General features: G+C 33.5%; 1 protein-coding gene across 1 annotated transcript in view; it reads left to right on the top strand.

The window, feature by feature from the left end:
* The window catches only part of LOC109070444 (NT-3 growth factor receptor-like), a 109,018-nt gene that overhangs the window by 61,810 nt on the left and 33,431 nt on the right, over positions 1 to 13,777 (top strand). Inside the window, exons 8-11 of the mRNA XM_042727225.1 lie at positions 4,142 to 4,447; positions 6,733 to 6,747; positions 8,120 to 8,169; positions 8,255 to 8,357. Coding sequence (XP_042583159.1) covers positions 4,142 to 4,447; positions 6,733 to 6,747; positions 8,120 to 8,169; positions 8,255 to 8,357 — 474 coding nt within the window. The remainder of the gene's footprint in view (positions 1 to 4,141; positions 4,448 to 6,732; positions 6,748 to 8,119; positions 8,170 to 8,254; positions 8,358 to 13,777) is intronic.

Here is a 13,777-nt window from a genome sequence, read left to right as displayed (position 1 = left end):
AAATACAATTTAAATTCACGTCTCGCACACTTCAATGCACTTTGAATGGAACATATATGTTCGCTTCGAACTGGAATCATGGGGAATATTCTGTGATGTCCACTTCACAGGGCACTTATGTTTGAATAGAACAAACATCTGAAGCCATGGGCAGGGTGCGCAAGGACTGGAATTGAGAACCGCTACTCTACACTGCTCAAAACTCACGTTTGAATCATCATTGGCAAATCCTTTACATATGTAAACGTACTTACAGACTGTGAGTCAGAACAGCCGGCATTGTAGTTTTCTCTCCCAGGATCAGGAAAAGGAATATTTGGGTTGAACTGTTCTGGAACAGTGTTGTAAATACAACTTAACCACTGATTTCTAGTTGTGTCCTCTTTTGGAAGGCCAAACAAAGTATTTTCCTTTTCACAACTAAACAGCGTCTCCATGACATGGCGCCGGCGGCAACAGCAAGAATCAAAGTTATGTCTTCTTTGTTTGCGTGAACATTTGGGTGGCATTATGCAAATGTGGGGGCATGGGGGCGTGTTAGAATGAGCCGTTTTAGGAAGTCGTGGACGAGTCTTAACTTTTATAAAGAATATCTCTTTGGGTTTGAGACTTTAGTCTTTGCGACTTTACAGATCTTCTTTATGCATCAAGAGCTTGTAACACTCCAAAGAGAAAGAAAAACTTTGAATCGCATCATATGACCTCTTTAAGGATATAAATAAGTCGTTCTTAACAGTACCTTTAATATTTGCTGCAGAACGTGTAACACTTTCAGCTTTAAGAAACACACTGAAGCTTTTCATTTAACTACTGCAAAATAAGTTGAACGTACTTTAATTTTTATGGTATTTAATCTGCATACTGTAATTGCTGCAGGTGTGCTAAGAATGGCTTCATTTGACAGACAAAATGAGAGGTCAAGATATCAGCAGTTTTCTGAATCTGCAGCGGCACAGCAAAATTATTATATATTTTTGCCTAGTTAAGAGCTTGTGAACAGTATGCAAAGAGAGTATGTGTGCTTCAAATATATAGATAAACATGACTGTTGTGTAGCCCTCGCTGACTGAATCAAACAATACTATGAAGTTTATGAACTTAAATCAAACTAGTATTTGATATGTTAATGTATTTTACTTTCAGTTTTACAGTTTTGGTGTATTAAAAAAGTAAAAGTCTGTTAAAAAAAAGGTGAATAGTTGTTATTCATGCCATTTTATTTAAAATAGTTTGTGAATCCTTATTCAGATGTCACCTTAAAAATACATTTACTGATTTTTTACGCATATAACACCTTACTCTCTTATGAAGAAATAACAGTATGGACACATTTAAAATAGAACAGGGTACTAAATGAACTGATACAGCAATTAACAGCTCTGAACCTGTAAGTCTTTGTGTTAATTTAATCAGAGGATGTGCATGTGTTTAGGAAAGGCGTTAGGTTGTGATGCATACATAAAAATAGACCTGCACTGCATCATGTTAAACTGGGTTAAACAGGTACAAGATGAGAATTAGCCCAAGGCAGGATTGAATCCGAAACATCTCTGCAACTTTTCTACGTTTTAAAAGGAAGGAATGGAGGACTTTTCCCACTGATGGCATAAATGTTTTAGGACTCAGATATGATCTGACACTCAGGCATCATTATGCTCAGTAAACAGCACATGATTTTAAGACAGCGTGTAGATGAAAAGCATTACATTTTATCACTCTGCTGACTAATGACTTTGACGTTAAATTTAAATGACATTGGCAAGATATACAGGCGTGAGTGGAAAAACTGTCAAGTTAGGTTTTGATAACCAAGTACATGGTCTTTATGAAGTAAGAGTGCATACTGATTTCTGATGGCTAATAAAACCATTATAAAGCTAATTTTATTATACTTAGGTTTTTATCCTGTTAATATTTGGTGTTCAATCAAGTAAATTTTGTATATAAAATTGTAATTTAGAAAATGAATAATAAATAAATTAATTAATTTTCAATTTGAATTAATGTAAATATTTTACATCAATTTTTTAATAAATATAAAATTTCTGTATATAAATTTATTTTACGTTTTGTAATTAGTATATATTTACATATTAAAAAGTGTGTATGAAAAATGAATGTATAAAATACAATTATTTAATTTCAAAAATTAATATTTGACAAATTAATGAAATTATATTTTACATATAAAATAAGGTTTAGAATATACATATTAAAATACACAGTACACACACATTTATTATGTAAACACAAACATTTATTTTGGATGTGATTTATCACAATTCCATTAAATAAGTAAATATATATATATATATATATATATATATATATATATATATATATATATATATATATATATATATATATATATATATATATTATGGTTGCAAGACCAGTTCATGACTATAATGTCAGAAAATACAAATGTGCTTTCTTACATGACAGCATGGAAATCAGTCCTAAAGATCGGATTTGAGAAACATCACAACTGGGTGTCAACAAAGCCAAAAGGTTTGGCCCTGTTCCACTGAGCCGCATTAATAATGCTAATGAAAAGTGCACCAGTTGGATTTTAGCATTCCGATCAAAAGCTCTGGAATATAAGACGCACATATGGGATGCACGTCCCTTCCCTTCTCTTTCTCTCCCCTGGTGGGATTGCAGCAGGACTCTCTAAATGACAGGCCTCATGCAGTAGTGAGAGCAGACAGGCCGAGAGCAAGGGTGCTGCTGCATGCTGATTCTAAAACACATGTCATCTGTTTAGGCGGGATGTGTGCCGAGCTGCTCTACAGGAGGGATATATCTCTCGTCTAGTCTCATCAGTCAGCCAAGCACAAATCACTTCGACTAGAGAAGGCAGCTGACAATAATGATGCCTTCTCATTTGAATGACAAACAAATGCGCAGTGTCGGACAAGACGTTTGCATGAGGTTTACCTTTGGATAGTGTACAATAATATACAGTCTGTGACAGCAAGATTACGAGCTTTCCTGGAAATTTCTTCTCTGTCCGTTTTCCTTCAGAGACCCAATTTATGACCATATAGTGCATATTAACATAACAGTGGGCCTTCTTTTGACTTGACAATAACTTAACGTTGTTAAGAAATCTTCACATTTAACAGGTGCATTTCACAAAAAGTGATTCTTTGAGCCATTAACTTATATTAAAGGCATGAAAATGTATCATAATTTACTCACTCTTCTTGTCGTCTGTTGCTGTTTCAGTCTCGTGTTGTGTGTTCTTTTCTTTTATCTGTAAAACATAAAATGAGATGTTAGCCGGAATGTCTGATATTCGGTTTTCCATACAAGGAAAGGGAATAGAGATTTGTAATTCCAAGCACATTTAGGTTCCATTTACACTGCACCAAATTCTGATCGGTTTAAATCTGACATTTAGGACTATCTGTACACATTGTCATTTTGCAGGTAATGAAATTAGAACCATTTGTTGCCATAGTGTTGATTCCAGAAACATAAGAGAGAGTCGTTGTGGAAAGAGAACAGAAATCTGGAAATCTGACGTCTGCTCGTGCTCAAATTATATATTTGTATTATTTATTTATATTTTATTTTATTATTATTCAGACAATAAACTAGGTTTTACCCATTTGTCAGCAAGAATATTTTAATCATTTAGAATATTTCAATATTTAGTATTATCTCATTTTGTGTGCATATATATCTGTTACAATGAATAATGATGGAACATTCTCTCACCCATATTTTGACATTTCATTTTCACAGACGTTATACCAGTAAGCATTTTAAATGCAATTGTCTGTGAAACCATGTATATACTGTAAAAGCAATTTAATTTGATGCGGACACCAAGATATGACGGCTCGTCTTTACACACACAATAGAAATATATTTATATGCATATTTGTATGTTATACATTTGAACTACATCATTCAACAGTTTAGGTTTGGTAAGATTCAATAAATGGCAAAATAAATAAATAAATAAATAATGTCTGTTTCATAGTAGATTGGATGGCTTGTTTGTAGTGTTCTTCCATGGGAAATCTGTGTACTTCAATGATGAAAACTTGCTGTCAGCCATTCTGTAGTATCTCTTACATAAAAACCCTCCGTCTTCCATAAACCCTCATTTTTTCTTTCCTCCTAACAGTTCCACCAGTAATCCTGAAGCTGGACGAGCCAGTGCGGCGACATCACACCTGCATTGAGTTCACTGTGAGGGGCTTTCCCCATCCCACACTGCGCTGGTTCCACAAGGGCCGCGAGATCCTACAGAGCGAGTATATCCACATGGAGATGGAGTACTACCAAGATTACTTGGAAGGCTGCTTGACTTTTCAGAACCCAACGCATTACGACAATGGAAACTACACCCTAGTAGCCTCTAACTCTCTCGGGTCAGTCACCAAAACCGTATACGGCTATTTCCTTGAGCCACCGTTCATTGAGGATGATGGTAAGTTATTTAACTATGTGTATATACAGGTGTTGGTCATATAATTAGAATATCATCAAAAAGTTGATTTATTTCACTAATTCCATTCAAAAAGTAAAACTTGTATATTATATTTATTCATTACACACAGACTGATATATTTCAAATGTTTATTTCTTTTAATTTTGATGATTATAACTGACAACTAAGGAAAATCCCAAATTTAGTATCTCAGAAAATTAGAATATTGTGAAAAGGTTCAATATTGAAGACACCTGGTGCCACACTCTAATCAGCTAATTAACTCAAAACACCTGCAAAGGCCTTTAAATTGTCTCTCAGTTTAGTTCTGTAGGCTACACAATTATGGGGAAGACTGCTGACTTGACAGTTGTCCAAAAGATGACCATTGACACCTTGCACAAGGAGGGCAAGACACAAAAGGTGATTGGAAAAGAGGCTGGCTGTTCACAGAGCTCTGTGTCCAAGCACATTAATAGAGAGGAAAAGATGTGGTAGAAAAAAGTGTACAAGCAATAGGGATAACCGCACCCTGGAGAGGATTGTGAAACAAAACCCATTCAAAAATGTGGGGGAGATTCACAAAGAGTGGACTGCAGCTGGAGTCAGTGCTTCAAGAACCACTAAGCACAGACGTATGCAAAACATGGGTTTCAGCTGTCGCATTCCTTGTGTCAAGCCACTCTTGAACAACAGATAGCGTGAGAAGCGTCTTGCCTGGGCTAAAAACAAAAAGGACTGGACTGCTGCTGAGTGGCCCAAAGTTATGTTCTTTGATGAAAGTCAATTTTGCATTTCCTTTGGAAATCGTCCCAGAGTCTGCAGGAAGAGAGGAGAGGCACACAATCCATGTTGCTTGAGGTCCAGTGTAAAGTTTCCACAGTCAGTGATGGTTTGGGTGCCATGGTAACTGCTGGTGTTGGTCCACTGTGTTTTCTGAGGTCCAAGGTCAACGCAGCCGTATACCAGGAAGTTTTAGAGCACTTCATGCTTCCTGCTGCTGACCAACTTTATGGAGATGCAGATTTCATTTTCCAGCAGGACTTGGCACCTGCACACAGTGTCAAAGCTACCAGTAACTGATCTAAGGACCATGGTATCCCTGTTCTTAACTGGCCAGCAAACTCACCTGACCTTAACCCCATAGAAAATCTGTGGGGTATTGTGAAGAGGAAGATGCGATATGCCAGACCCAAGAATGCAGAAGAGCTGAAGACCACTGTCAGAGCAACCTGGGCTCTCATAACACCTGAGCAGTGCCACAGACTGATCGACTCCATGCCACGCCACATTGCTGCAGTAATTCAGGCAAAAGGAGCCCCAACTAAGTATTGAGTGCTGTACATGCTCATACTTTTCATGTTCATACTTTTCAGTTGGATTTCTAAAAATCCTTTCTTTGTATTGGTTTTAAGTAATATTCAAATTTTCTGAGATACTGAATTTGGGATTTTTTCTTAGTTGTCAGTTATAATCATTAAAATTGAAAGAAATAAACATTTGAAATATATCAGTCTGTGTGTAATGAATGAATATAATATACAAGTTTCACTTTTTGAATGGAATTAGTGAAATAAATAAACTTTTTGATGATATTCTAAGTATATGACCAGCACCTGTATATATATATATACATATATATATATATATATATATACATATATATATATATATATATATATATATATATATACATATATATATATATAGATATATATATATATATACATATATATATATATATATATATATATATATATATATATATATATATATATATATATATATATATATATATATATATATATATATATAATATATATATATATATATATACATATACATTGATGTGTGTGTCTGGTAATATATACAAAACAAAATATATGATACTATATATTACATATGAAGTTTGAGGTCGGTATGATTATTTTAATTAGTTCTTGAAAGAAGCCTCTTATGCCCAAGACTGCGTTTATTTGTTAAAAATAAAGTAAAAACCATAATATTGTGAAATATTATACTATTTTAAATGAACTCTTTTCTATTTCAATATATTTTAAAATGTAATTTATTCCTGTGATAGCAGAGCTGAATTTACTGAATTACTCCAGTCTTCAGTGTCACATGATCCTTCAGAAATCATTCTAATAAACTGATTTGCTGCTGTAGAAACATTTCTTTATATTATCATTGTTACAGTTGTGCTGCTTAATATTCTGTGGAAAAATTTTTCCATTTTTAATCTTATATAATTTTCTTTTTTTCATATTATGCTGCTCTTTTAGGAATAATTGAATACAGTAAGTGCCTCACACTTTTTGACCAAAATACAGACATTTGAAACATATTAGTCACATCTCATGTCCTTGTTCTGCTTGTTGAAATTAAAACAAATATTTTCAAATAGACTATAATCTATGATAAGTTCAACATTGAAGAATTCGATAAAACAATATCATCTTTCATGCAGTATCTCTTAATAATAGCTCCTTTCAAGTGCACCAAGAACACACAGAGCTTAGCAAACAAAAATGCCCAACATGGCACACTTGCACCATCCCATATTTGAAATCGTCCTTAGTATCCGTAAAAGAGGACACCCCTAATGACTCTGCACACAGGTAGATTGAAGAATAGCCCTTATGAATTGCAGCACGTTTTTGGCACGTATACGAGCTCTGTGCATTAAGAGTTCAGGATGGTGTAATTGTCCAGCGGAGGACAGCTCATGCTTTGGGTGCGTGATGCAGCAATATGTGAGCCCTGCTGCACCTCTGCCATTATTACTCAATTAAATGGCAATTCCTCTCTGACACCTGTGAACAAGCCACACACAGGTTCAGACAAAAGCTTCCCCAACCAAAACAGTTTACACTGTGGCTCTCAGGCAGCATCATAAATGTACAAGTCATGAAGTGAAACTGGAAATAGAAATATCTAGTAAGGAACTGAAAGAATTCAATATATAGGGCAGAGCTGAGCTGGTTCTCATGGGGGGAAGTTGTCACAGGGCTCAACAGTTAAGTCAAAATAAGATTTATTTCTTTAAATTCTGATATTATGAAATTTAGCATCACACAAGCATACATTTGGACTAGAGAATTTTTATATGCAGTACGTACACACTTCATGTTAGGACTGGTTGTCTTCATTTTGTTGTTGATTAGTGGTTGTCACGTGATTTGATATGTTGTTATTTTATACAATTTATTACTTATAATATCTATTGGGGGGAAAATGTTTTATTTTTTATTACCTTATTTATTTTTTTGTTTGGCTAGATTTTTTCCCTCTGAGAAATAAAGGTAAAAATGTTTAGCTTTGTTGTAGCCAAGGATGAACATTAAGAAGTAAATATCAAAAGCAGTAAAATAAATAAGTGTGACAACTAGAGTGTAGCATTATTTATTATATATACTTTTATATTTTATTTTGTTTTAGAGATTTTGTTATGTGTTGGTTTTTATGTTTTAGGGTTTCTTATATCTTTTTTCTTTTTTAGTTTTAATAATTTTAGTACTAAAACTTAAACTTTTTCAGTTGGTTTTTAAGTTTTTAATTTAATACTTATATTTCAGCAGTATTGCAAATTAACAAAAATATTTTATTAGTTTTAGTTATCAGCAACAACACTCATCATTAATTGAGCAATGTCTTTTCTATTTCTTGTAGCTCCAACCCCTGAAGATGAGGCGAAGAGTCCTGAAGAAGATTCATTCGGAGTAAGATGTTCTTTCTTTCAAAAAAATCAAAAGGCTGAAGTTCTTCTTTAAATTCACTTTACTGCTTAATGCTTTTTTCCTGTAGATGTCGATTGCTGTTGGTCTGGCTGGTTTTGGCTGCGTCTTCCTCATTGTGATTTTTGTCCTCATCAACAAATACAGCAGACGCAACAAATTTGGGATAAAAGGTACGACTAGAGTATTTTGCTGCATTTTCTTAATGTCGAAATGAAGGCAACTTCTTGCTCCATATTTTCAGGGAAGTCAGTGGATATCTGGCTGGATGGGAATTGATTGATTTGTGAAAAATGGGTTCTTTACGACAGGTGGTTGGATGGGAGTAAATACATTTTGATAAAAGATAACAAGACAACAAACATTTGTGTCTTACTGCATATTTAAGTAAGAAGGGTCCAATTTTGATCTCATGTCAACGTCAGATATTTTCTTCCCAGTGAAAAAAGCAAAACTACCTTAATTCTCTTCATCCTTTCTTGAAGCAACACAATAGATTTCCTCAGTCTTTCAGCTGTCAATCATCTCGCAGGACTCGGTAACATAATAGGAGTTCTCGGCTTTGGTTTTAGGCTATGTTTAGAGCCTGCTTTTAAACAGTGGTCTGGCACATCTTGAGTCAGATAGGGTTTGCTTTGTGCTGTGTGGGTTTGTGTGAATAGAATTTGAGTTGAATGCATCCTCCAGTCTCAGACCTTGGGGAGGCAGTTGGCAGAAATGCCTGCGAGTCTTTCTTTGGTTAGCCTGACTTCTCCTGCTAATATTAAGGTTTATATCACTGTGGAGCCAGTGCTTTCAGAAATACAGTTTTATATTCAAATCCACATTTGTAGTAGAGGTGGGCAATACCACAAAAAACATATGACGATATGAGTAATTTTAGATCATGGCATATATATCACATAATAGTTATTTTAGCTGATACAATGGATGAGATTGTTTCGATTTAAATGACCATGAGTTCATACCTACTATATTTTTAGATACTTAACAAGTGAAAGGTACTTTTCTTTTTAGCTCAAGTGTTTCATAATATAAAGCTGGTGTTGCATTGACGCCAGTGGTATTATTTATATTAATAATCACACCATTGACCATATAACATTTTAAAGTTATAAATATTATCACCCACAGTTCACCCATTTACTCACCTTTAGGTAATTTCAAACCTGTAGGCAATTTTTTGATTCATTCTTTATGTGTTTGGCATCAGTGCAAAACCAGTTTTGTAACCATTGAGTTAAAAGCAAAAACAGTAGAAGTAATATTATAAAGTATAGTTCGAACTCTAAATTCTGATTGGATGAGCCGTATTCAAAGTTTCTGTAAAGAGCCAATACAACATGACAAATAAGATAAAATTAAATAAAAATTTAACTAACCCCAAACTTTTGAATAGTTGTGTATGCAAAAGTGTAGCTAATATATTTTTTATATATTTTATCTTAATGGACACTATGTCTAGTCTCAACAAAATGAAACATTTTATTCAGAATTGTTTGCTGAATAGAAATTTCATTAAAAAAAAATGCATTTATTATATATATATATATATATATTTAATAAATGCATTTTTTTAAATGAATTTTTTTTGTAACTCTGGGTAAAAATCAATAGAAGGAAATAATGTTATCATGTTCATAATTTAAGCTTATTGTCAAGTTTTTCCTCTAACTTTCTTGAGAAGATGTGAAGTTTGGCAGCTTTAGACAACTAAACTCCACCTGATATTTCAGTCCATCTTAAGTACTTTCTAGTTATTTTCTTAGTTTCTGTCATTGCATGATGTGTGGGGATGAGCAATGAAATTGCGAAATTGTAAATTGTAAATATCAAATTTTGCAATTTCAAGTAATATATGTAATAATTTTAAACACTAAAACAATAATGGTAAACGTAAAATGGTTAAATAAAAATGACTTTCTGATGAATTTCTGGTTTGAATTGTAATTTAATTTATAATAAATTAAATTGTACATTATTTGATCCTAGACATTGCATTTTTATGAATTGTTTCTATTAACCTTTGCGTGCTTCTAGTTATAAATTTTATTAACATTGGAAATTATTGCTGAAAGGCCCAAACTGTTTGAAATTTCCAAATTTCAAAGCTAAACATTTTACATAAACTCCAAATAAAAAGTGTTTCTACTCCATCTCCATCTCAGTTATTAACCAAAGCCTGCTATCTTATTCCAGCATTGTCACTCAGTCTTTGAATAATGACCGTGTGTCCGAGGCAATATGTTAAATAGGAAACAAATGAGAGAAAATGATATTTTGTTTGCCATCCCCATTGCAGACCTCACATCCATCTTTGCTTTTCAAAGACTACTCTCCTAAACCAACACAAACATTGAGTTTATGTATAATCCCCTTGACCCAACATTGCTTGCTCTTTTCTCATATATGTGTCATAAGATGAAAACGCTCTCTCATTTTGTTGTGACAGTCCTGTGAGAGACAGAAAATATGGGCTCCGTTCACTCCGAGAGGAACAGCTCATTATGTCTCACGATCGCTGGCAAGGTTAAAGAGGCATAAAAGGATTGACACTCAACAGCGTGACGTCAATACGAGCCCTTTTCAGCAAGCTGGCCTTCCCACAATACACCACTTGTACTGTTTTTCTCTTCAAATCAACAGGTCTTAGGCAGCCATTACGTAAGATTGAGCTGTATTGGATTTTTGCCTTGCTCAATCATTCGGGAGCCTTTTTTTGCCATTGGATCACAGACTATTAGGGCAAGCAGTAAAATCTGATTTTGTGTGCGAGTGAGTGTTTCTCGTTTTCTGTGTTTGGACTTTTAGTTTGCTATTAAATCATCAAATCATGAACAGAGGTTGTGCTGGGCAGTGTTCATCTGATTTCACTAGCCTTTCAAGTCGTTCAGGGCATTTTTGCTAATGGTAAAGCTTCATAATCTGCCTCAGTCTTCATTTTGGTGTTTGGTTGTAATCGTGGGTAAAAATCAAAAGAGAGAACTTATGTTTGCATATTTTTAATTTAAGCTCATTATCAAGTTTTCCCTCTAACTTTCTTGAGACTTTGTATACTCTCTTGTATACTTACATTAGTCTGCAATAATAAATGGATTAGTCAGACAGTAATTATTTCTTGTGGTGAAAGCATAAACTTTTGTATAGTTAGTTTCTATAACATGACTATATTACAACATTTTGGCAAGGAAGAAAAGCATTATTATGCATAGACATCTGTTGCTGCCATTGTAATGATCAATTTTAACAAACTTTGGCCCTACTGTACTTGGTAGTGCTCAAAAATGAACAGTTTTTTGCTTAATTTCTCCTTTTCTTATATGATACCAATCGAAAATCTTTTTCTTAGTCACACTACAGCGATAAAAACCACATACTGTATATGACCCTGGACCACAAAACTTAAGTGTAAATTTTTTCGAAATTGAGATTTATACATTATCTGAAAGCTTAATAAATAAGCTTTCCATTGATGTATGGTTTGTTAGGATATACAATATTTAGCTGAGATACAACTATTTGGAAATCTGGAATCTGAGGCTGCAAAAAAATCAAAATACTGAGAAAATCGCCTTTGAAATTGTCCAAATGAATTTTTAACAATGCATATTACTAATCAAAAATTAAGTTTTAATGTATTTACAGTAGGAAATTTACAAAATATCTTCATGGAACATGATCTTTACTTAATATCCTAATGATTTTCGGCATAAAAGAAAAATCGATAATTTTGACCCATTCAATGTTTTTTTGGCTATCGCTACAAATATACCCCAGCGACTTAAGACTGGTTTTGTGGTCCAGGGTCACATATTATTGCTGATAATTGATACTTGTATAAAGCAGGCCTTAATGGCTAATTATGTTTAGTGCAAGGGGCGGCTTGATCATATCCTGTCTCATCTTTTATGTAAATGTGCATAAATTTGAAAATGGAGCTTTTGGTTTTGGCTTGCATAATTTACTGATATTGTGAAGGGAAAGTTCTTTTAATTAGTTCCTGTCGGCTATCAATCAAAATGTCAATATGAAAACAGATAATTGATTTGCATTACTGAGAAGTAAGTACAGTACACAGGAAATGTTGTTTTCAAGCATTTCTCTTTGCAACATTTCCGCTCGGGATATTTAAGAAGTTTTATTCAGTTCCATATAATGCATTCATTTCCTGTCAGGAGAGGATGTTTTAAGAGAGCCTCAGGCTTGTGTCTTATCCTATGGTCATAATTTTATCTGAATCGTAATCAGACATTTTGTCCAGCCTCAGATCTGTAATATAATCAGTTTGCTTCATCCCTGCATGATGTAAAAGTGATATTACAGATATATTGGGTCTCATACATGCATATGGTGTATACAACCTGTGTGCTGTTTTTATTCAAAAATCTGAACACAGAAAATGTATTTTTTTTTTCTAAAAAAAAAAAAAGAAATGATTTACTTTTGGTATATTTATTAAACAGATATTAAAATTGTATGTATATTTAGTTTTAGATTTTTTTTAACGATTTAACAACAAAAATACCCAACAATAAGTCTTTTCATAAATTATTTATATGAAAATATAAAGCTATGCTATAAAGCTAAGCTAAGCTTGGTTTGTGCATACAATTTCTTCATGTACTCTAAAGTTTTTATTGAGTATAAGGGTACATTTGCAGACTGTGAGGTTGTGCTCATATGTAGATGTTTCGGTCGGGTATTATGATAATTACCAACTGGGGTATACTGCATTTAGAATAATCCGGATTCATCAGGATATGATGTCGTGCTCTAGGGCTTCTGTTTTTAATAAATAATACATCCCAAAAAGAAAATAATAATAATAATAATACATTTAAAAGTTAAAATAGACTATCTGCGTCACTTTCCTGGAACACTGCTGTGCAAACCAAGAAGCTTTGAAGTTTGTATTCACTTTATTAAGCCAAGAGCTCAGACTGTGATGTTTACATTCTGAATTGGTTAAATATATTTTCATTATGTGAATGTGCAGGTCAGAGTTCAGCAAACCTGAATGTCAGTGCCATATGCAGCAAAAGACAAAATGTATGCATGTGTTTGAATGGAGGTGCAATGTAATTATTTGAGGACACACCTGTTGTGAATCTGGCAGATCTTTTGGGTGAGAATATTTTCTCTGGACCATTCAAATACAATAACAACAGTAATAATTAAGAAATATTATTACTATTTTAAGTAACTGTTTCCTATCTGAATATATTTTGAGATGTATTTTATTCCTGAGATGTAAAACTGAATTTTCAGCATCATTACCCCAGTGTCACATGATGCTTCAGAAATCATTCTATTATGAATGACACTTGAAAACAAGGCTGCAACTTTATCATCACATAACCTACAGTGAATCTGAACATGTTGTCAATTTTACTTCCAGCCAATTTAAGTATGCATGCTTGATAGATAAATTGAACATTTTGTACCTGAAAAAGCAGAACAATAACCATGCATGACCTCTTAGGGCTTTGGTACAACAGATAAACATCTTAATTTTACATAATTTTTCCTAAGATGTACTGTGAGTACCCATTCTTAAATGCACACATTCTTATATGTTGACTTGCTGCTTAAG

This window comes from Cyprinus carpio, chromosome B7 (assembly GCF_018340385.1).
Source record: "Cyprinus carpio isolate SPL01 chromosome B7, ASM1834038v1, whole genome shotgun sequence".
NCBI lineage: Eukaryota > Metazoa > Chordata > Actinopteri > Cypriniformes > Cyprinidae > Cyprinus > Cyprinus carpio.
The sequence above is the reverse complement of the archived record's forward strand: the minus strand, read 5'-3'. Positions and strand labels throughout refer to the sequence as shown.